The 26,297-nt window shown below is 37.4% G+C and overlaps 1 protein-coding gene across 1 annotated transcript in view; it reads left to right on the forward strand.

Annotated features, from left to right (window-relative positions):
• SPHKAP (SPHK1 interactor, AKAP domain containing) overlaps positions 1–26,297 on the forward strand; it is a gene marked incomplete at both ends in the record, with an annotated part of 244,645 nt that overhangs the window by 161,057 nt on the left and 57,291 nt on the right. Inside the window, one exon of the mRNA XM_081328536.1 lies at positions 23,491–23,578. Coding sequence (XP_081184662.1) covers positions 23,491–23,578 — 88 coding nt within the window. The remainder of the gene's footprint in view (positions 1–23,490; positions 23,579–26,297) is intronic.

A 26,297-nucleotide genomic window follows, 5' to 3' on the forward strand; every position in this document is an offset into this window, starting at 1 on the left:
AAAGGAATTACAACCTTTTAACCTGTATGGTTAGGAAACCAAACTGTTTTTTCAAGTCAATAATTAAAATTAAATGGTTTGCTGGATGAAAACAAAAGTCCCTCTATAGTCTTGTTTTATTACTGTTTAAAATCAGATTCCTCTCAGAAACTACAATTTGTTTTTGAACAAAGCATTTCTTCACAGAACATCTAGATAAATTTTGGAATTCTCAACCACAAAATATAAAGATGGCTTAAATCCCCCAGAGGGCTTAAGAAAGTTTAAAAACATGTGTGAATATTATTGATGCCATTAGCCATGAAGGATATAAATTATCAGAGGAATACTCTTATTAATAACTATATGGGCACGTTATCAGAAGGGCCCTGTTGTCTTTATGTTCTGCTTGGAAGCTTCTCATAGACTGTGACTCCAACCTTTTAAACCAAGAGCCATATTTGGAATGCTGACAGAATTATATGAGTGCTCCCATACAACATTAATTTGCAAAACCATTGATGCCCTCTCCAGCCTTGATTTACCTGTCTTTTTCTTCTCTAGTGGACTGTAAATGCCTCTCACTTTGTTAGGCAATCAGTGGATCTATGTGGAAATCTTGCTGATGCTTGTGACTGGCACTTTACTTTGTAGCATGTCAATATCCCATTTTCTGAAAGATTAACAGGATTTTTTAATAAACAGTCTTAAAAAGCACTATATTAGAAAGTGTTTTGAGAAATACTGGAATCTGCAAATAGTTAGGATTCTAAGTTATAAAATTCTGGAATAGATCAATTTTTGGTATGTTTTCAAGTCTTCCTGTTTTCTTATATGCAGGTATTGCTGCCCAATCACACTGGAGGACTACTTCTAAACCTAGAGTGATTATAATCAATAGCTAGAGATACAGCTATTTTGTAGCTAGTGACTTACAGAGTCTAAATGTAATCATGAATATTGAGTCACATTTAATAATTAATGCTGGAGTTGGAAAATAGGTCTACAAGAGTTACTAATCACTGTATATCGGTATATAACAACTTAGCAAGGGAAGCCCTTTCTCAAGGTATAGTGTTTATTGATGTAGAAAACAGGATGCTGAAACGCAGAGACCTTGACAAGAATTCATCTTATCTTGGCAAGATACATTTACTATTGTAGCTATGTTTAATGACCCAGAATTCCCAGCCAGTAAGAAAAAAAGTTTGGGAGAGCTACATTGGTACTAAGTTCTTCACAGTTTAAAAGAGGGCACCCCTTTTTTTATAAACTATGACTGCCTGATCATCAACTTATTGTGCTTTGTACAGGAAGTAAAATATTTGCCTTACTTCTCTCCCCCATAATGTAGATTTCTGCAATGTATGGGGAAGAGAAATGCCAACTATTATACACTGCTTATGGGAGACTTATTGATTCTGAGATATTTTTTTGAGAAATAATTCAGAATAAAAAAGGAAACAGTGGACATATATTTGTGCTTCCTGTGGATTTGTCTCCCAAAATATGAGCAATCCATAACACTGTTGGATGGAATCATGTGAAGCAGGCTAAAAATGCAGAACTCTGGTAGTGTATCAGCAGTATTACAGATGGTGATAACAGGTTTCATGACAGCAGGAGGTAAAGAAATACTCTGTGAACTAAAGAAAAGACAGAGAAATGAGATGAAAACATGCTCCACCAAAAAAATGTAAGCTGTCAAGAAACCTGTGTTATGTGGTGTCTATACAAAGTAATTAAATAGAATTAAGGGCAAGTTTAATAATCATACTAATATCAGTATATATAATATCAGTATATAATATATATAATATCAGTATGTAATAAAGTATCAGTATATATAGTAATAATCCTATTACTATAGAGCTTAGTGTTCTTCATATGGCACTTAATATGGTTATAATAAAGAATAAAACATAGTTCGTGCATGTGAAAAAATCATCAATTAATAGATGTGATATTCCAACACCTACAGTATTATATACATAAACCTAGAGTAGTACAAAATTAGGACCAATCTCTATGAATGTATTATTTGGTCACTCAGAAGGATTAGGAATCACTTTGCAATGCTTTCTCCTAGTGGTATTTCTCCAATATTCTGTTTTGTCTCTTTGGCATGACTGTATCTTCCAACTGAAGTCACATATGCTTAAATCTAGTGACATAATTGGTGGGAATAATTTTAAAGCCTGATTGCACGAGTGTGAAAACCACCTTCTTCCTAAAGGAAGCCACACATCTTTTAAACCCCACTAAAGCACAGGTTGCTACAGAAAGGAGAACAATAAAAATAGAAGGGAGAAAAACATTCACTACCCCTGGAACCTGGAATGTTTTTTAAAATGCAAGTGAACATGTTACATGCTGTTCCCCAAAGTTTCCTAAGGGAAAAATATTTGTAGGAAGGAGTTTGGCTTTTTAAAATCTATTTCCAAAATGTATATGTATATGCATATAGAATTTTCAGGCAATTACATAACTATTTACAGATTTTGTTCCTTAGCAAATGCATGTTCACATTCAGTCAACATACTGAAAACAAACACAAGAGCAATTGGAGCCACAAACCAATTTACTATCGCTGGAAAATATGATATTTCTTGTACTTCATCTACACTTATAAATCTATGCATAGAAGTGCCATGTGATTAATTTTTAATTTTAAATATAGCAATTTTTGGATTGTATTTATTAGCTTCATGCATTAAGCTCACACTATGTCATTAGTGCCTCATACATAAAAGGCTCCAAAGCAGATTCATTTTATAGTCTTGATTTCCAAGGGTCTGGCTTTTAAGGCCACATACTTTATTAAAGGTTGTATCCACGCATGACGTCTTTTGATGTTGGAGGTAGAACATGTATCATGTTGCCAAGAAGGAAATGTTATTATATGATCTAGCTCACGGTTATTACTGGAAATGCTGCTTTATAAAACACACGGCAGGTCTTCATTCCTAAAAGTAGAAAAGCTATTGTAGGTTCATCCATGAAAATACCACAGGGTCTTAGATGTGTCATTACAATCTTACATCTGTTCTATGTGTTGTTGGTTTCGGTCACAGTGAACTGATTATGGATTTGAGACTAAAACTGCTTTTCGTAATAGTTCTGTCACGATCTGAATTTTCAAGCTTTCAGAAACATCCACTGCTGTTGAGAAACTAGTAATTAAGTGGCAAGAATGGGAATCCAGCTGCAGCATAGCTTTTGGAAGAAAACAAGTTTCAAAATATTGGCAGTTCTCCACAGGGTATTAAAAAAAACCCTACACTTTCATATGACAATATAATAAATACACCCTGTTTTAGAAGATGCAATCATGTCTTGATCCCAACAGAAATTATAGAAAAAAATGTCCCATTGACTTTGTGAAGTTGAGGGGCATCTGCAGCAAGCTAATTTTGCACAAATGATGAAATTTGTTATGTGATGTCATGATAAATGTGAGATCTCAATGCAAGTAGAAAAGAAATTTGCATCAGGACTGTAATTATTGACACTTGTCCCCCCCAGACACTATAAAGGGTTTCTTGCAGCTACTATGTGTCTTTTTGCACTATGGTTAGGCAGCATTCATATTGCACAAGAAATAGCATATATTGTATTTAATAGATTTATAAAGGAACACTGAAGAATTATACGTTCAAACAATTCTATTATAGTACCGGTAAATGAACATATTTTATGCTAATATGAACAACTATTTGGCCTTTTGCTTGATTTTTGTGTTTCTCATCTTGAAGCCATAATGGTTTGCCATTGCCAGCTTCCTAGGGCTGAGAGGAATGACCTGTCCAAGGTCACCCAGTTGATTTCATGCCTAAGGCAGAACTAGAGCTCAGAGTCTCCTGATTTCTAGCCTGGTGTCTTAACCACTAGACCAAACTGGCTGTCTCCTTTATAAAACACAAATTTTGCCTACTGTACATGAAAACATCTTATAGTAGCTTGGCCTTATTCATATTTATTTGGAAATACAACGTGTAAGCATGGCTTCAGTTTCCCAACCCTACATAGGCACACTTATTAGGACAGAAAATCCAATGTCAGTTTATGTTTATAATATTTTTTGGAAGGAATCCCCACCAAAGGACCGCTGTAAAACTAACTGAATTCAGTGAAATCAAATACACTTAACGGTATTTGGAGAAACTACAACATTGCCAGAAATCTATTGCAAAGAGACCATGTTTTGGGAGAATGTTTTCCGGAGAAAGGTCCAAAATGAAAAGTTTTGGTATTGCACCCTCATCTGTATTTGTTGATCACATTTATGTACCAATTTTCTCCAAGAAGGTAATAGTAGCGTTCTTTCCCCCTTTCATTTTATCAACACCACAACCTCCTGAAGATCAGGATCAGGAGAAATCACGATTGGCGCTCTGAGAACCCAACTAGCTTTCCCGAACCTTTTTAAACTTTGCGATCCCAAACGGGTTCGCGATTCTTGCCCTCGCCAATAGTAGAGTCAGTGCCAACACACAAACACAGGGGGAGAGGAGGAGTGGGAGAGGAAGGGAGAGAGAGAGAGGCTTATGGGGCCAGCAACGAAAGGCGCTTGAAAGGTTCCTCCTCCAGGTTGGGTCGGAGGAGGAGGAGGAGCAGCGAAGGGCAGGGCTGGAAGAAAGAGGCGTACTAAAGCTGGCGAAGGTGCGATGCCAGGAGACTTCGCGGCGCCCCGGCTTGCCTCTCTTTTCCATTTTTTTCTCCCGTCCTTCCTCCCAGCTCTCATTCGCCGCAGAAAATGACGACGGCCGCGGATTCGAGCCTCAAGGTCTCTCCGAGGTAAGGTCTGGGGCTTCGCTCGTCTTTTCCCCCCGTCCCGCCCCGTCCTTCTCTTTGCAGCGTTTTCCTTCGCGGGATTCTCCTTTATCCCCACCGCAGGACTGGGCGCCGCGAAGGCTTCCGTGGACGGGACGCCGGGCTCCAAGGCAGGTGACCGTTCCTCCCGCGAGAAGCTTGGCCGAGGGGATTGTTTTCATTTTATTATTATTATTATTATTATTATTATTATTATTATTATTATTATTATTATTATTATTATTATTATTATTATTATTATTATTATTATTATTATTATTATTATTATTATTATTATTATTATTTTAAAAAGCTCCCTAGCCGAAGGGCTGAGGAGCCTCGCTTGCCCCGTCCTTTGAACCAAAGGAGCGGTTTGTCCCGATGTGCCTGAATACTAGCAAAAAAGGCGGCGACTTCTCGCGGGACAGCCCCACGAGCTGTGAGTGTCTTGTCCACATCGCTGTAGTCAGCTTAAGTTGGATGGTGGTGGTGGTGGTGGTGTGTGTGTGGGGGGGGGGGGGGAGGCGGATCCTATTATCTACTTGATTTAAAACGACCGCTTATAGATACCAACCTTTTTTTTCTTCGTCCCTCGTCCCAGCAAATCGAGGACGGCCCTACAACGAGGCTAAACTATAGAATCGAATTCTTAAGAATCTTTTCCCCTCTAGACTGAGAAAGCATCGCTTTCGGGTTGGCCCGAACGCACCTCCTCCCGCGACACCAAATGAACTGCTTCCCATCATAAGCAGGGTCCATTAATAACCGATCACGTTGGCTTAAATGAAAGGGCAGGTGGAAAGAAAGGAAGTGGGGGGAGGGGAGGTTGGCTTTTCACGGGACTGGTGTAAACGTGACTCTTGGCTGCAGGGCAGGTGGAAATTGAGACGTGCGGATCGGCTAAAGTGAAGCAAAGCTACAGGATGATGGTACATGTCGTGCATGGTGCGGGCATGTAGCAGCCCCGACCCCTTAAAAGAGCAGTTTGAAAAATGATTCTTGCTTTGCCCAAATGCCATCAGAGGATTCTGTTAATGGCTTTGTGGCCAAAAAAAAATAATCTTCCAGCAAGGTTGTATTTGGGAATGGGGGTTGTCTTTTCCCCCGGATCATATAATTTCAGAATATTCTAATGAGAGAAAATGCTGTGTTACAAAAAACATATATGTAAATATGTATCCACTGTAAATTTAAGCAGGCAGGACGGAGAATGTGTTTCTTTTTTCTTTAGCATGGCTTATCAGATTTTTCTTATGGGTTGCAAGTCTAAAATACAAGCTAGTGAAAATTGAAGATTTGGAATTTCCAGAATGGACTTGCTTTATCATGACCATCATTTCATTATACATATGTGTACGAGAGATATACATAGTGTCTGTTTTAATATAAAGCACTGTATTTGTTTAAATTCAGTTGTGTTAAGTTTGCAGTAACAGAAGCCACAGCAGAAAATGTTTTCCCCAGTGCCTAAAGCTTACTTGGAGTTTCATATGGCTCATGAAAAATGAAGGAAGTAGATTAAATGCTTAATGTCAAGATTACAGAATATGTTATTAAAAAAATCATGAACCATGACATTCTTTGTGTTTAATGTTATCATGCTTTTGTTGCATGCTACAAACGTGTATATTTTATGGCTGCCCTACATCCATTGCTCCCTGACCTAAATAACATGGATTGCTTCAAAAAGCAATAATAACTTTATGATCAGATCCTTTAGCTAATGAGTTTTCACTTTATTCCCTTGAGCAGATGCAGTTCATCAAGTAAATATTAAAAAATAATTATAGACCATTAATGGTGTCTTAGTGGAATAGTTAAAAATAAATATCCAGACATCTTCAAGCTAGTTCAGTCTTAATGGACAGCATCTGTCTCATTCATACATAAGCCAGAAAACACAGTGCAAGCATAGATGTCTTTAACCATCTATGTGCTAGAAAACAATCATCATGTTTGAACAGCAGAGGGTGCAAAATTGAGCCCTGTTGTCTTATTAGAAAAAACTAATTAGGGAACACATTAAATATGTTTATTATATACTTTTCAATGTGATTTCCTTTTTAGATTTGGTAAAATAATAAAGCACAACAAAGCAATTAACAGATTGTAGTAATGAATAATCATTCAGATTTCCTTTAATAAATATAGCTCATTAAAGAAGATTAAAATTAGCTTTAGCATCAATGTTCATAAAGACATAGAACTGATAAATCATGAAATGCCCAGAAGAATCATGCAAAGGCTGTGCTTCATGATTTGAGAGATGCTATTAATTTTTTTATGGTTATAATATAAATCCTTATTCTAGTATGAAATATTTTGCAGTGGCAGACAAACTGGTGCCCTCTAGATATTTTGAACTTCAGCTACAATCAATTACCCACTGTAGATGTTTGCCTGTTTTATGCCTATACTTATTTTAATGTATATATCTATCTTGTTCCTCATAGTTTTAGCATGTGCACTGTGCATAAAAATAAAATGACATGTAACATTTTAATATTTCTCAATAACAATGCTTAAGATTATCTTCTAAACTAAAGATCAAGTGCCCAAGAATATAACCTTCCTTTATACTTTCAGTAACTGCAAACATGAAAAGAAGCTGAGGACATCTGATTTTTCTTTCCACTTCACTTCATCTCCACAGAGATGAAGACAACATAATTGTTCTTATTTAACTGTTGCTACAATAATTCATTCTATTAGAAAACTTGATTTTCTGTGGTTTCCAATAGAAATATAATCATATTTGAACAAAGTTCAGTTCCTCTTCATTTTTTTATCAACCCAGGAAGGTCAAGGATGGAACAAGCAAAGCTGATCCTGTCCATTCTTAGAATTATTGAATGCCCGAATTGTACTTTAGAAGATATACTATTAAGATCTTTAGGACTCTCTGCAAGATGTGCATTTTGAAAATAAGAAAATTTTACATGGCTATGTGTCTCAATTTCTAGGAAATAATTGGAGATTGTCCATTTCAAAATACTGATGGCCTGAGTAGTGGATTTTAATAAGCAATGACATAATAAAATTGAGACGGATCAGGCTTCTAATATTTTTCAGTTGCTTAGATGTAGCTTCTGATTAAAGTATTTTCATTCCCCTGCTTGTTCCAAATTCAAGTGAACCATACTTACATTTGTTTATGTTATGAAAGAAAGGCTAGCTACTTCCTCCTTGTCCTCCTCTCTTGGCAAATATGTCCAAACAACATAACCATAGAAAAGGAAAAAATGCATTTTGCTTAAATGCATTTGTGAAAATCTGTGCCCTTCTAATGAGCTGCCAAGAAATCTTTATTATGGTATGACTATTAAAAATAAATAGAATTAAGTGCAAAATAATCTATTAATATCAATGAGACTTTAACCTTGCTTTTGCTTGGATCTTATATAATGAAGAGTAAAACTCTTGCATGTGAAAAAAAATCATTAATTTTATGTACATAAACCTAGAACACAAAATTGATTCCTGACACCAATCTGTATGAGCATTTTAACTGATCATACAGAAAGATCCTGAAAATCATCAAGTAAATCCTAAAAGTAAATTTAATGCAATTAAACTCCCCTAAAGATTGTCCACTTCAGCATGAATGCATCCCTTTTTTTAAAAAAAAGTAGAAAGTTGTTAGCATCTTTTCATTAAAAGTGCCACAATTGCATTGGTGCAGTGAAATTAGTGGTGTTTTTCATATGTGTAAACTCAGGGTAACATATTACAGATGAAACAATGCAATTTATATGATATTGCTGAATTATGTGCAAACATTGCTAGAAGTAGATGTGGGCCAGGATTGGTAAATGTAGAAATATAATCATATTCATTCTTAGTGTAAGCAAAATCAAATATTAAAACACTGATTGCTAACTTCTTTGCACAAGGGAAATTCACAGAGCCACATGTTGTTCTTAAGTGCCTCTTGAGTGACACTTAACTAGAGTACATGAAGTTAATCAACAGATTTATAACTGCCCAGCATGATACAAAGAACTAACATTTCCCTATGAGGTTGAAAAAAAATTCAATTGTTAAAGTATTATTACTTAAGTCATTTAATCACAACCTCATGTTGCTAGTTTGGGTAAATGGCTACTTTTGCAGGACATCTAATAGATCAGATATAATTATTTTGTACTGTTAAATCCCTTTGCCATAATGTGAACTATGAGAACAAATTTTGATAAAATTTATGAATTTGAGGAGATTACAAGGGACTAGAAGAGGTAAATCAAAGCACAGTATTATTTTATAGACAATAGAGGTTAAACATGAGCTGTTTCCTTGTCTGCTTATATCTGAAACATAGGCAAGTAACTATTAGATGCAAGACTGAGACTATAAAAAGAGCTCTTCTGAATAAATTATTGGTCAAGCATAGATCTATGGAAATGCATAATCTAGATCTGAATACAAGATAAGATTTAATAAATGAGTCTCAAGGCAGCTACTCCAAAAGTTTGTTGAATTGAAGTTTGCAACAGTTGCTTTATAGGGCAAGGAAGTATAAAATATAATAGAACTTTGAGCATCCCAATTATTATTTTTTATGGTTGACATGACTCCAAAATCCAAGAACATTCTGAGCATATTCACTGCAGCTAAAGGATCAAGGCACTGGATAGAAACATCAGTACCCATCTGGAGATGTTAGAGAATTGGAGAATCTTGCCCACTTCACTGAGCTTAGCCTTAGCATTGTACCCCTTTCTAAAAGTTCAACAACCTATAGTACTGGGACTTTGCTCTCGGGTCTGATTTGGGCATGTTGCTGACTTGGGACTGAACTTGGTAATTCAATAGCAATTAATACTCCAGCACTCTTAAATGTAATACTGTGATAATAAGGTGAGTCAAGAGGATGGGAAAGGAGTTCTAGTCCTAGCATTTTGTGTAGAATATGACAAGCTGAATTACATTTTTGCTTAATTTTTCTTGCATGTGTATATTTTTCTTATGAATAGTGTCTTCAGTGGTGGGATTCAAATATGTGAACAACCGGTTCTCTGTGTGGATGCCGCTTCTGGAAGTCCATTCTGGGCCTGGGCAGCAAAAAATTAGCTACCGGCTGCAACTCTTCCACTGAATTTAGTCTCTATGAACTTTTCCTATCTCCTCCTCCCCTCAGTTTTCTTAGTTTTCAAAGATTCAGACATCTTTCTATTTGACTAAGTCTAGAAGTGACCAGATGTAGCATACAGAATTTGAGAGAATATCTATAGAAATATGGTGGGCAACCTAGGAAGAATCATTAATGGTTTTATCTAATCTATGCCATAAAATTTGGAGAAACCCCTCCAGAACCCACAGATTGGAAGAGGGCAGTCTACATTCCGCCCCAAAAGCCCTAATAAGCAGGCATATACATAGAATGAAGGCTACTGCTAAGCTTGTAAGCCGCCCTGAGTCTTCGGAGAAGGGCGGGGTATAAATGGAATTTTTAAAAAAAGACACTTAATAGAATATAATGCAAACTATTACACAATATCCTTAATTTCACATGCTGGCAAATCATGGGTGGGATCATCCAAGGCATATTAGAACCTACTTGAAGATTCCAGATCTCAAGATGTTCTTGAGAAAGAAGAGACAGAGTACTAAACATAAGTTAGTATCTGCATCATTAATTAAAGAAAGGCTTTTAACTGAGTCAACCATGTCAAACTGTGGAATGTTCTTAGGAAAATAAGAATCCCAGAACATGTCATTGTTTTATTCCAAATCTGTATAGAAAACCAGAGTCTGGATGAAACATGGCAAAACAGACTGGCTCCAGATTGGCAAAAAAGCAGTGCAAGATTGTATACTTTATTTATTCAACCCATATGCTTAATATATAGTCACAGTAGCTGAACTGGAAGAAGAGGAGCATGGTTTTAAAGTTTGAGGAAGAAATATAAATAAGCTGCACCAAGATAATAATGATAACGTCATAGGTGAAATGTATTTTCATTCTTCTAATGAAAGTCAAAGAGCACATTGAAAAACTGAATCTAAAATGAAATATAAAGAAGACCAAATTCATGACAATATGTACAGCAACAAGCTACAGAATTGACAATGAAGATATTGCATATAGTGGATAGGATGAAGCACAGTTCCCCATGTTCCACTTGAAGCATAATCCTTTAAAAGATTTAACATGTAGATATCTTTTACCTACTGCTTTTTTCTCTTTTGAGTCTATAGGTTTTACATTAATATTTAAATCTCCTCATTTTAAGATATTATAAGTCATTTATTCTTAAGATTTTCTGCAAGAGCTCAATTTTTTTTATCACAGAACAAAATGATACAAATGTGTACATTTCTCACTTTTAAACCTCATGCATAAATGTATTACCGTATCTCTCTCTCTTTCTTGTTCTTTTTTTACAATTTAAATAGAGGAACATATAGAAATTAAATATTCTATATTATATATCTTTTCTCTGTAACTCTTCATCTTCAAATATTTAAAGATGTTATTCTAAAAATGATCATAACAATCTTAATATATTTTGCTTTCAGAAGTCTAAGCAGTCACATTTATCCCATAGCTCAACTTTCCAGTGGAACTGCTTAGGCCAGTCCACTCCTTATTTCTCCTCCCCATTGTCATTACCCATTCCATCATCATCATCATTAAAAAGGCTCAACTTCCACTCAGGAAGTTCAGACTGAGCTGTTGACACAGTTTTACAGAGGAATTATTGACTCTGTTATTTGCACTTCCATAACTGTCTGGTTTGGTACAGTTATCAAATAGGACAGGTACAGATTTAATGAATAGTTAGGACTACAGAAAGAATTATTGCAACCAGCCTGCCTTCTATAGAAGATCTGTATATTGCATAGGTCAGAACAAGGGTTGAGAAATATCTACAGACTCATCACAGCCTGGACATAAACTGTTTCAACTTCTCTCCTCTGAACAATGCTATAGGGTATTGCATGCCCAAACAACTATACACAGGGATATTTTCCCCTCATATATATCTCCAAGTTGTATGGCGATAGTATTAGTATTTTCTTCTTATCTTCTTTACTATCCCCTGTCATTGTATAATGACGATTATGATGATTACTCTGTTGCTTTACATATGCACTGAGAGCTTCTGCACCAGAGACAAATTCCTTGAGTGTCTAATCACACTTGGCCAAATAAAGTATTCTATTCTATTCTATTCTATTCTATTCTATTCTATTCTATTCTATTCTATTCTATTCTATTCTATTCTATTCTATTCTATTCTATTCTATTCTATTCTATTCTATTCTATTCTATTCTATTCTATTCTCTTTAATTTTTCCCATTGTCATTTAAACCAGGGCACTAAAATCACCCATATAGGTTATGTCAATCTAATATGTAAAACAAATTTGTTCTGTATCCCACTGAGTTGATTAAATTATATACAAGAAAAAATGATATATCATACAATTTAGTGCACTGCTTTTAAAAATAATTATTAAATAAATGTAAATATTTCCTACCAGAAGATTGGAAGTGCTTTGAACAAACCAGTTTTGTTCATTTATTTAATTAAATGTCCTTTTTAACAACATCTTCTCAAAGTTGAAGTTGTTTATAAATTAAGTCATATCATTATATGAAAAGTTCTTGCTGATGTAGAAGGCAGTTTATGTGGTTGCACTGAAGTAAGTTTGCTCTTCTGCTTTGCTTCTGTTCTTGCAACACAGTTGCATTTTCATCTACAATTTTTTATTTTTGAAATAATGATTAAAAAGTTGCTACTTCCTTGGCATTGCTGTTTTTGTTATGTATCAGTAGAATAATCACTTACATTTGCTAGGAGACTCATTTCTATTTTATTGCATCTTCTTGAAAAAGCTCTGTAAAAGGGCTGGATGGTTTCTAGTGCTAAAAAAGCCATTTATTTCCTCTATAATTCTAATGTGATGCTAGTTACCTAAATCTATTCGGCAAAAAATGTTATTTTTTCTTCTATTAGTTTAGCAATGCATAAGAAATTGATCCGGTAACTCAATCATGCAAGCATCAGCAATTCGAGAAAGCTGTAAAGTTCAACAATTGTTTGTGTGTGAGAGAAAAAGAGAGCTGGAAGAGAAACAAATCGCTTTTCATGAAAACATAAAGTTTCCTAGCCAGGGCTTTATCTGGACTGGCTCCTTTGTTATGGCTCAAATCAAACAGTTTTTAGGGTTTCAGGATTTGTCATGGCACCTGTGATGTAATGCACTACTGTAGTTTGTCCAAACATAACTGCAGTTCTAGAGGAAACTATTTAGGTCAAAATAGTGTTTCTCAACCTTAGCAACCTTAAGATATATGGATTTGATGGCTGGCTGGGGAATTCTGGGAATTGAAGTCCACATATGTGATAGTGGGTGATGAATAATACTCAGTAGAAACCATAAGCTTTGCATTCAGGAAGGTCCATGTTCCCCTCCAGCTAAATCCTGTCAGACATCAGGGCATGGAAAGCATCAGTGACAGGTTGAAGAGTCACTGCCGCTCAGAGTAGATAATAATGAACAAGTTGACAGATACACAGAGCAGCTTCTGCTGGCATAAGGGAGATAATGGATTCAACAAAATTATTGCTTTATATCTGTAGAATCTGACAATAATGTTCTGCCCATGCGTTTGAGCTGTAGCATTCATCAGTTTTCTCCCTCAGCATTTATATTCTATCTTATTATAACGGATGAAGTAGTGAGATATGCCAGAGTCTAGTTTTTATAGATTACTTGCATACTGCACCAAACCAATAATAAAACTGTATACATTAATTTGTTTCTGGAGAAGAATATTAAATCCCAGATGTGAAAACAACAGCTGTGGCTTTCAACTAAGCCAATAATGATAATGCAGCAATGTTTATTCGCAGGGACTGTCTGTTTCTTTCAACTCTTCCCAAATTTGAACCCCCAAATTTAAAAATCTTAACTAATTAACCCTAACACTTTATAGCCCAGGCAGGGAAGATAAAAAATTTAAATACTAGGAGCTTTATGTATTGTGCTGCTGCTGTCTGCACTCCCAAACCTGTTGTCATTTCTATGCATAAAATTTAACAATAATTTGGAACAAACTGCAGCTAGTCCAAGGAACAAAGGCTTATAAGACTAGGAACACTTGATTCATCAGAATGCAATTAAGGCAAGTGGTTCTATTGCTGTCGGTCTTAGTGTCAGTTACATTTTGAAATAACCTCCAGCCACTTTAACTATAATAGAGTGATTGCAGAGAGCTTAAATATATTATTTGCTTCTGTATTATGAAATATGTTAGCCAGATACCCACACTTGAAACCTATGGGTTTGGTGTTTTTTTTGTCTAAATGGGGGTAGAGGAACTGTGTCAACAGAAATAATAGCATATATATTTTAGTGCTTATAAACATTAACCAAATCAAAATGGCATCCATCCAAAAGTTAATCCATACTAAAAGGTACAATGGTTGAACATATGTGAAAGATGTATGCAGACCAGTGTTTTTAACTTTAGACATTTTAAGATGTGTGGATCTCACCATGCTGGCAGGTAAAATCTGGGAATTGAAGTCTACAAATTTAAAATGCCAAGATTGAGAAATACTGATGTAAAGTTCACAGTTACAGATTGGGAAAGTAAGTGATATAATCGCTGTTTCTGTGGGTCCAGAACATGACAGGTGCATTCGTGGAAAATTGATGGAAAGCAGCACTAAAAGAAAGAATGCATTAAGTATATAGAAAAGTCAATTTTGCTCGAGAAAAATTAGCATGGTTTTTGTGAAAGAAATTCTGATTTGTGATGTTCTTATATAACTTCAACATACTATACAATCCTGGAGAGGATTGTCAGGAAAAGGCCATTCAAAAGTGTTGGGGACTTTCACAAGGAGTGGACTGAGGCTGGAGTCAATGCATCAAGAGCCACCACACACAGACGGATCCTGGACATGGGCTTCAAATGTCATATTCCTCTTGTCAAGCCACTCCTGAACAACAAAAAACATCAGAAGTGTCTTACCTGGGCTAAAGAAAAACAGACCTGGTCTGTTGCTCAGTGGTCCAAAGTCCTCTTTTCTGATGAGAACAACTTTTGCATCTCATTTGGAAACCAAGGACCCAGAGTCTGGAGGAAGAATGGAGAGGCACACACTGCAAGATGCTTGAAGTCCAGTGTGAAGTTTCCACAGTCTGTGTTGATTTGGGGAGCCATGTCATCTGCTGGTGATGGTCCACTGTGCTTCATTAAGTCCAGAGTCAATGCAGCCATCTACCAGGAGATTTTGGAGCACTTCATGCTTCCTTCTGCAGACAAGCTTTATGGGATGCTGACTTCATTTTCCAGCAGGACTTGGCACCTGCCCACACTGCCAAAAGCACCAAAACCTGGTTCAGTGACCATGGGATTACTGTGCTTGATTGGCCAGCAAACTCACCTCACCTGAACCCCATAGAGAATCTATGGGGCATTGACAAGAGAAAGATGAGAAACATGAGACTGAACAATGCAGAAGAGCTGAAGGCCGCTATTGAAGCATCCTGATCTTCCATAACACCTCAGCAGTGCCACAGGCTGATAGCTTCCATGCCACACCGCATTGAGGCAGTAATTGCTGCAAAAGGGGCCCAAACCAAGTACTGAGTACATATGCATGCTTATACTTTTCAGAGATTCGATATTGTTCTATGTACACTCCTTGTTTTATTGATTGCATGTAATATTCTAATTTTCTGAGATTGCGGATTTGGGGTTTTCATGAGCTGTACGCCATAATCATCACAATTATGACAAATCACAGCTTTAACTATCTTGCTTTGCATGTAATGAGTCTATCTCATATATTAGTTTCCCCTTTTAAGTTGCATTACTGAAATAAATGAACTTTTGCACAATATTCTAATTTTTCGAGTTTCACCTGTATATTATCCCAGAGAAATTAATGTGAGTTACCACAATCTGTGACTAACATGTCCATTGTCAATATTATTTGGAGATGATTGCAAATTATAGTCCAATATTTGACTTTGGGAAGTCATCTAAACATATTTGATGGGGAGGGGTCTTATTTGTGGAATAAATGGACATTAATTTTAAAATCATATTTGTTAATTTTTCTGTGGTGTTCAGCTTTCCTACAAATCTGGGGATCAAGCATAACTAAAAGCAGAAGGCTTTTCATAAGCCACAACTTCATAAGCCACACTACAACTTACTCTATGATAAGCAGACAGACATATGTAGATAGGGAATAGTTGCCATGATAATCCAGGTGCTTCCCTTATAGCATTTTTGAATATCATACTATTGCTTATAAAGTGAAATCTCTTATATTCTAAAGAAATGAAATTAGAGATAAGTACCCTGTTTTCTATTTTTTATACTTTGCAGTGCTAACTGAATTATAATAACAAAAGAGATCTGATACAATGCTTATAATACTAATCTGAAGGAGGTACCTTCTCTTCATTGTTCTTGGCAGATCCAACATTGTTTTTGGAGATTCTAATATTCCAAAGAGAAATATTGGTTTTATTTTTTTTCCTCTCTCCCCTATCATTGCTGTTAACAAATATTAACTTTGAGTTCACACTGGATAAAGTCAACATTCCATAATGCTAGATCTGATTCACATATGCAGGTCATTACTTGAGAGGTATCCCTGACAGACTTGCAGAGAAATATCCAGATTCAAATGCAAGCTGTGCCATGAAAGAATGTATTTCAAGGAATATTTTGGAAATATAGTGTAGAAACCATAAAATGAAATTGTATATTGGGTGAAGCTGAAACAAAGGTGAAACCAGAGCCCAGAGTTGGATGAGTTATTTGTTCTCTTACTGGGGTGAGTGGGTGAGGGGAGAGTGTTTTCTGACTTTTATTTTTATATTTTTACCTCAAGCAGTAGTTGTGGGAACAGAGAAAAATCTCTTTGTGCCCTGGTCTTTTGCATAAAGCCATATGAAATGACTTTGATGGCTGCTTACATGAATCCAGGTCTACAGCATAGTTACTAATAAGGTGCAAAAGACATACAATGGATGTGAGAAATAGCCCAACGTGCTATTAAATGTGTAGCAGTTTTGACTATGCTTTTCCTGTAAAATGATTGTTCTCTTTTAAAATTGGCAACATGTTATGATGCCAAAGGTTTTGTAAATTTTGTTTTGGATTTTATTCCTGAATACCAGCAAGAGTCTCTTGTTTGAGATAGGTGGCCACACTAATTGAATGAATGAATGAAAACTCTCTTAAAATAAATGGTTTTATATTAAAGACAAAGTCAAGGATGAAGTGCTAGAATTTCTGTTTCTTTAGAAAGGAGACATATTTTAATGTGCAGTTATGATTATTATGCTTAGTAAGTTACTTGGCCACAACAACATTCCAGGTTGATAAACCTCACCTTATGGCAAAGTAGGTCATTTGGATGAGTTCCCACATTTAATAGAATAAGATTTTTCAGAAAGTGTAAAGCAAGGAAAGAAAACATCTGTATAAAGTTATAGAATTATGGTTCTTTTTTCCATTCAATGTTCTCCATTTGATATTTATTCCAAGATGATATCTAGTTTAATATTGGGATTCCTACAACTATTCAGTTGTGGTACATATGAAATCCCTGTTCAAAATAACATAATGTGCATTGAGTACAGGCAATGGGATACTATATTTTTTAAACACAAAGCTGATGTTTATTTAAAATTTGGCTGATAAAGTGACAACGTGTAGTACTAGAAACAGATTCTTCTTCATTAAGTACGGTATATCCTTTATAGCCATAATCCTGAGACATAGATTATCCTAATGTGTGATCTATATAGCATGTGGAATTAGGTCACAGAGAGCATTTACAGTTTGCCTGAGGTTTTCATCTATAACAAATCCCAAAGACATTTGCTAGAGGTATTTTTATCTGTCACTTTGACTAACCATCTGTGCTTTTGCTGAAGAATACACATGGTTAGAAGTGAACAAATAATGCTAAACAATTCTAACTTTAAAATTACAAATGCAATTACTGGGGTATATATGTCACCCAAACATATTTTGTTTATGTTTGTTGCTTAGTCAATACTCTATATTTGAAAGAATGCATGTAAAATGAGAAGATCTGGATTAAAATTTCAGTAATTTTGCTCTTTTAAATAGTTGTAAGGTTAAGTAATATACAGGGAATGATTCTGCTTTTACGAACCTATTTAGGGTTTCATTGCTTGCCATACAACTCATTAGTAAATAATCTGGAGTTTAGCATCATTTATCTAACTTAAACACATGGCGTTATGGTTTTATTAATGCATTATCTTGGAAAATGAATTTGGTTTTCTAAGCTGGTTTTTCCAGTCCAAACCTCATAAACACTATATTTTTGAGAACAGAGACAAGTTCTTATTTTCAAATATGCTTTATATGAGCAGAGGTGGATGGCCTGCAAATGGTGTGCCATCTTCAGTCCACTTTGAAAGCTTGCAGAATCCCTTACAATAGTGCTGAAAGTCAGAAACAAACTTGCCAAACACAGTGGTATAATTTAATATCTGAAAAAATATATAATATATAAATTAAGCCTTTAATAAGTTTTAATACTCCTGTTTTATTTTTTAATACCTTCCCACTTCCACTTTTTTAAAAAACAACAACAGACTTACCGTAAATATTTCACTCCTACATGTCACAGTTCTCAAAGGGCAAACAACTGAAAAAAAAGGTCCATAAAGTTGAAGGTTGCTTCCTATACTTTAGAAGGAGCTGTATCTCATCAGCATTTTGCTTGAACTGTATTAGAGCTCTAAGCTAAAATATTAGCTTTTTAAATACTGGTATTTCCATTTGCGATCTACTCTAAGTAGTAAATGTTTTGTTTTGTGCTTACTTAATATTTCTTGAGTCTTATTATGTACAACTTATTGCAATTTAAAAATAGTTTGCTTATAAGACAATATGGAGAGATGCTTAGTATAGCCAGCCAGACATTTTCAATTTCACAATGTTCCAGCCTGCTCTTACTTCAAACGTAGGATGGGAATTCTATTGTTTGTCCATCTTAATATTATTATAATGATGGTTCTTTGCACAGTCAGCCACATGTTTAGACTGGATTTGGCATTTTTGTTATTATTATTAAATTTATTTACTGCTTATCTCACCCTGTGGCTACTCTAGGCGGCTATCATATCCTTTTTTATTTTTTTTCAACTTGTTCCTAAAAGTTACATAATATCAGGGACAAAAGACTTTACAATGGGAGGTTATTGTAGAAAAGCAGACCAATCAAAGAAAACACTGCCTTCCTGAAATGGGGGGGGGGGGGAAATAATGCTTCTCCTAGCAAAATGTTCAGACCAATTCCAGGGGCAGATGAGGTTCTGCAGGTAACCTGGAGACAAGTAATATAGAGCTTTATAGGTTAAAACCAATACCGTATATACTTGAGTATAAGCCGAATTTTTCAGCCCACTTTTTGGGCTGAAAAATTCCACTTCGGCTTATACTCCAGTCAACAAAAAAAACTTACCGAGGACTTGTGCGCGGCCGAGGCTTTGGTGCTTCCGGGATCGCGCGCACCTCTCCCAAGCCACCGCCGTCCGGAGACCTGCCGAAGTTTGGGGAGGTTTGGGGAGGTGCGCGCGCACCTCCCCAAACCTCCCCAAACGTCGGCAGGTCTCCGGACCTCCGCGCCCTGCCTGCCTGCTTCTTTCCGCAGCGGAAAGAAGCAGGCAGGCAGGGCGCGGAGGAACGGAGACCTGCCGACGTTTGGGGAGGTTTGGGCGCCTCCCCAAACCTCCCCAAACGTCGCCGGGTCTCCGTTCCTCTGCGCCCTGCCTGCCTGCTTCTTTCCACAGCGGAAAGAAGCAGGCAGGCAGGGCGCGGAGGAACGGAGACCTGCCGACGTTTGGGGAGGTTTGGGCGCCTCCCCAAACCTCCCCAAACGTCGCCGGGTCTCCGTTCCTCCGCGCCCTGCCTGCCTGCTTCTTTCCACAGCGGAAAGAAGCAGGCAGGCAGGGCGCGGAGGAACGGAGACCTGCCGACGTTTGGGGAGGTTTGGGCGCCTCCCCAAACCTCCCCAAACGTCGCCGGGTCTCCGTTCCTCTGCGCCCTGCCTGCCTGCTTCTTTCCACAGCGGAAAGAAGCAGGCAGGCAGGGCGCGGAGGAACGGACACCTGCCGACGTTTGGGGAGGTTTGGGCGCCTCCCCAAACCTCCCCAAACGTCGCCGGGTCTCCGTTCTTCTGCGCCCTGCCTGCCTGCTTCTTTCCACAGCGGAAAGAAGCAGGCAGGCAGGGCGCGGAGGAACGGACACCTGCCGACGTTTGGGCGCCTCCCCAAACCTCCCCAAACGTCGCCGGGTCTCCGTTCCTCCGCGCCCTGCCTGCCTGCTTCTTTCCACAGCGGAAAGAAGCAGGCAGGCAGGGCGCGGAGGAACGGACACCTGCCGACGTTTGGGGAGGTTTGGGCGCCTCCCCAAACCTCCCCAAACGTCGCCGGGTCTCCGTTCCTCTGCGCCCTGCCTGCCTGCTTCTTTCCACAGCGGAAAGAAGCAGGCAGGCAGGGCGCAGAGGAACGGACACCTGACGACGTTTGGGGAGGTTTGGGCGCCTCCCCAAACCTCCCCAAACGTCGCCGGGTCTCCGTTCCTCCGCGCCCTGCCTGCCTGCTTCTTTCCACAGCGGAAAGAAGCAGGCAGGCAGGGCGCGGAGGAACGGACACCTGACGACGTTTGGGGAGGTTTGGGCGCCTCCCCAAACCTCCCCAAACGTCGCCGGGTCTCCGTTCCGCGCGCACCTCCCCAAACCTCCCCAAACTTCGGCAGGTCTCCGGACGGCGGCGGCTTGGGAGAGGTGCGCGCGATCCTGGAAGCACCGAAGCAAGTCCTCGGTAAGCTCCGGGCGGTCACTTGCTTCGCGTCTCCTGAGGGAAGGGGGGGCGACTGGAGCGGGCGTGTTTCCTCGCCTGCTGGGCGCCGCGATTTGCCCGGGGAACGCGCGGGCCCCGAATGGCAGCGTGGAGCGAGGAAGCTGACAGCCAGGGCTTCCCCGAGAGCCGCGGCCACACAGGGTATTCCTGTGTATTCAGGCTTGCAAAATGGCAGATCGAGCCTCTGCTGGCGGCAGAGGCTTGCAGAACGGCGGATCGGCTTATACTCGAATCAACAACTTTTTCCAGTTTTTGGGGGTGAAATTGGGGGTCTCGGCTTATACTCGAGTCGGCTTATACTCAAGTATATACGGTACTTTAAACTGTGCCAGAATCCAATTGACAACCTGTGTACAGCCTGTGAAACAGATATAATGTGTGTCCACTGGCAAATATCCATGAGGACCTGGGCCACTGGTTTTGAACCAATTGCAACTTTCAAATGGTCCTTAAAAAGAGCCCCATATAAAGTGTGCTGCAGTAGTCTAGATTTATGTCATAGTATATATAGTTATAAATAGCATCCAGAATATTACTAAAGTGGTGATGGCTCTTGTGAGCCATGTGATAACACAGAGTTTCCATATTTAAGGCTATTTGACAAATTTCTTATCAGAATGCCCTATTTCTGGAAAATAGCTTTAACCTAATATTTTACTATCATGAGTTTGTAATGATTGTATCAAACAGCATGCTAACTCCATATTTCGTATATAAGCATTGACTGTGACAGATGTTCTTATCCCAGAAATGTACTTCCAGCTTCAAAAAAAGTGTGGAAGCATTACTAGCTTCAAAAAGGTCAGTCTTTATGAAGCTGGCTTTATACATTAAAGGGTTACAGCATTGGACTCTGTCCAGTGGGTCCATTTCCACTCCAGATTGCTATGCTGATTGCTTTTCTGCTTCAGTATCAGATTGCCAGCATCAGTATCAGATTACCAGCAGAATTATCTTATTTGTAATAATGCCAAGAAAGGAAATCCAGTCTTTGCATGATCCCAACTAACTTGGCATGAGAAATGTCAGTTAAAAAAAATCAGTCAAGGATCTGACTACCATAAAGGCCAACTAGCCAAATTGATGAGAATATTTTCAAAACACAATAGCACAGGGTTTTGTTGTGAGGCAGCACTGCTGTTCAATCATCTGGATTTAATACACACATTACTGGCCTTGAAAGAACTGTCAGATCGGGTCTAATCAACTGATGTGAACTAACAGTGCTACGACAAAGTCCACATAAATCATCAGGACATATCCAGATTGAGATCAAATAGCCATCAGAGGGAGATCACTGCCTGGAGACTGGACAGGAGCAATTAAAAAAAAATGAGACACTAGTGAACTTTTTTAGCTTCTGTTAACTCTTTCTCTGATGATGGAGAATGAGTTAGCCTTACCACTGTGATAATTAGAAAATGGCCTTGACAGTTACCACCATCTAAGTGTGGGAGTTCCTTAAGAAAGAGTTTAAGCAGCCAACCCAGGGTTTAAGATATGAATTACTTCACTGTGTTATGCTATCATATTCTGTTCTGGTTCCATGTTTTGTTTGAGAATTTGGTCTGTTACAAGTGTTATTACAACAAAATATGGAGGAAAGTTATTTTATATGCACATAGTCATATGACCCAATGGAAGATATTTCCTTCACAAAAGAGTAGGAAGGCTAAAGTCCTGCCTACTGACTAGAAGAAAACATTAAATTCTTTCTCTTTTGGGAATCAGGATGGCAATTTTTGGTACATACATTTATACAGCCTTAAGAGTCAGTCCTTGTGTCAAAGCTGAATTTATGTAAAGGTCTTTGCCTCATGACTTCCCATTACATTAATTGAGTAACAGTAGTATTTAAGACTGGTATGAGTTTTGTCTGATGATGGATTGACTGATAAAATTCTCAGATAATTTCTATGAGTCTCATTCTTCAAACCGATTAACTGTTCCATGTCTGTGCTTATAGATATGGCAGCCTGCTTTGCTTCCTAAATTTAATCAACCCCATTGTATCCTTTGCTTTGAATAGCTATAATTCACCTCTTTCCTTGGATATGAAGCAGATTACTTAGTATAAGATTTAGTGTGCAATTTCTTGCCTGCTGGCATAATGAATGGATGTAACTGCTATATAATTTGGAAGCCTCAAATTGCTTCCTTGATAGAGAAGAGAATATTTTATTGTATTGTTGAAGGTGGACAGATGCTATATCCAATGTAGTTCTGTATTCTGATTTTTATAAAAGGCAGTCAGGCCATTATTTCAGAACAGGGCTCCAATACTGAAAAAAATATATGTCATGGTTCTGATAAATGAGACAATTCAAACAAATTGCAGGCATATTATTTATCTAAAAAGTCTTAGTAATGAAATGAAACATGGGCACTCATGGAGGGATGCCAGAATCTGACCTCTCCTCCCCTTGATACATCACACCCTGCACAATCTCCCTCCCCCAACTACACGTCACAAATCATGTTCACCAACTAGGTTTATATATGCAATTACACTTCCCCATCTGTGTGGCTAATCTTATCTTCTCAAGATAGTCGCTTTGAAAATTTCCCTCTCTTCAAGATTCAAAGGAAGCAGTTTAAACAAAAGGCTGTCTCATATATTGTCAGTGCAAAAACATGTCAATGTTTGTAGCATTGACAATATATACGTAACTAATCCCATAACTAACAGTATGATGTTTTGAGCAAGGAAAAATTGCAGGAACTAGAGGGGGAAGAGGTATGAAGGATTATGAGATCATGTTTGATTCATTTGTGCCAAAGTCACTGAATTTTTTCCCCTTCTTCTCTCTTCAGCAACTTTGAATGTCCCTTGATGTATGAAATTTTGCACCATGGTGACACAGATAATAGTGTCAGAAGTCCGGTCACAGCATGTAAGAAGGTAATTCCTTTTTGAAGTTGTTTTAGTCAGCAATTTAGCTGTGCTGTTTACCTATTATTTCAATAGTATTTGAAATGCACATAAGCTAAACAACTAAATGAGGAAAATATTAATATCTGGATGCAATCAACTGACTATTTGCTGAAAATGGTTACATATTCTAAAAATGTATTTGTTCAGTTTTTATGGACAAACCTGATTATATAGTATGATGCTTCTTAGCCTATAAAAACAGTGGCTTATAACAATGATTGACTCAGACCAGTGATGGGATTCAGACGGTTCGCAACAGTTCAGCAGAACCAGTAGTTAATTTTTTGTTGCCCAGGCCCAGAATGGACTTCCAGAAGCGGCATCCACACAGAGAACCAGTTGTTCACATATTTGAATCCCACCACTGACTCAGATGGGTACAAATGGGTACAGTGGGTAAAAATCTCACACAACCAGAATTATGGACTGAAAATAAGGAAGGACAGAAAGAGTTGGATCTAAATATAGTATTAAGAAATGAATTTTGAATGTTATCTGATTCAGGAACTATTAAACTAAAACTCTCCAAAATGAAATCAGGACCCTAATTTATCCCAGAAAGACTTAGGTGTGAGCACAGGGTTCATCCATCCAGGAATCACTGCCAAACATTAAAAGAAGAAAAATGTATTATTATTTTAAAATTTTAAAATGATAGGATGGAATATTCCAGTCCAGACCTAAATATATCAAGTACTGAAATTACCTGCAAAGATTATGTGATAATGGGTTCCTTTTACACAATGGCTGATATGGCAATTAGTTTTAAAAGTGTCTGCAAAATCTCTCAGGAAGAGAGATTAATATTAATATTAATATTAATATTAATCTGAGGAGTAATAAATACTGAATACCCAAGTTCAGATTTTCTTATCACTTTGATTTATCAAGGATCATGTTTGGGTGTATTTTGCCCACAATATCTCATATATCTTCTTATGCTAACAAGAAAAGCTAATCAACTTGACATGCACCTTTGACCATAATGGTTAACTATTTTATCAAAGCAAGATCCCTGGCTTGCTTGTGTATTGAGGGGATCCTAATTTGAATAAAATAATAAGAAAATCATAAATAAAGAAAGCTTAGTTTCTTCTGTTGCTTATGCTGATAGGAGAAACCAATTAAAAACAATTTAAAGGTGAACACTAGTACATTTGCTTGTTAATGATTATACCAGGATTCTGACGAAATTTTTAAGCTTTCCAAAATAGACCTTTGACTATCCCTGAAAAATGGTTGTATTATTTTTTAAGGATCCATAGATATCTTGCAAAGAGAAAAATAGCTAAGATTCTTGTTTATGCAGTATGTTACATATAACTCTTGTTTCACTATGGAAACCTTATAAGTAAGCAAAATTTTGCCCGATGAAGATCCTTGGTTTTAGAACATTGCAAATGCTTCCAAATTCCTATCAAATATATTGATACCTAGATTTGTGGTCAACAGAATTACAAAACTGATTCCCAGTTTTGTAGATTCATCAGAATGCAGTACTGCTGAAAATGAAGACTCATAGGGAGAAGCATTTCTGCACATCTTTTTTTATCTGAATTTCTCCCATTGACTGGTAGTTGAGTGCATGGCACATGATTTGAGTGCATGGGGAGTATAAAGAGGATAATAAATGAGAGAGAAGGGTGGGAGAGACAGAAAGAAGATTGTGTATGTATACTTATAAAGAGGGAGGTTGTCTATACCACACTGTCATAGTTATGTAAACCTGGCCCGATCTGCCATCATATTTGGCTGTCAGGGCAAAAGATTTCCAACTCCTGGCCTAGGTTTTTACTGCAGATTTTTTTTTTACTGACTGTGCAATCTGTAAGGCATATTTTACTCCACCAAACTATGATTCACTTCCATATTGACAATAATCTCAAATAATTCAAGACACTTATTATAAGATGAGTTAATATGGAAAACATCACTGAACTCTGTTCATAAGCCATCAGAGACATATTATGCTAACTTAATTGATTTTTTTAAAATGAAACTTTATTGTTTCCGGTGGCTGGCATAAGAAAAAAATAACGTAAGCATTCCCTTCAATTTGTTTTATGTTTGTTCAGTTATTCCTAAGATGAACAAAAACTCATAGCATATGAGATGCTAAATATTATTTCACTGACTCCATTTTAGAAAATGCATGAGCCCCCAAAGTCTCATCTTGTTTTGCATGTTCTTTGCCATCTCTTTTTGATGAGCTGTAATTAAGCACTGCAATTAAGATGATAAGGCAAGAATAAGCTGTTATCTCATGTGTAAAGAGAACCTCTGTAGGGATGTATCCAATTATACATTAGTCATTTAAGTATCTTAATGTATGAAGTGGTTGATCTGAATTTGTAGTCTGTGCACTGTTTCAATTCTCTGATTTACAATTGGAAATACAGGCCATAATAGGGTTAGATTAGACTATTTAGAAATTTCTGTTCAAAGTATGTCAATTAGAATTAAGACATTTTTTTATTTTATTGTCGCTGAACAATCATGAAGTTTCAGCTTTGTATATGTGGAATATGACTTATAGGTTTGTAGGTTTGCTGAGAAGATGAAGAAAATGGTATTTTAATCACAGAATTTTTTTAGTTCAAGATGTCCTTGGGTGTTGTGGGGATCATATATTAGTCACCAAATATAATATATCATATATTAGATTGGGGATCATGAGTTACATCGT

Source organism: Vipera berus, assembly GCF_964194415.1.
Source record: "Vipera berus genome assembly, chromosome: 5".
Lineage (NCBI taxonomy): Eukaryota > Metazoa > Chordata > Lepidosauria > Squamata > Viperidae > Vipera > Vipera berus.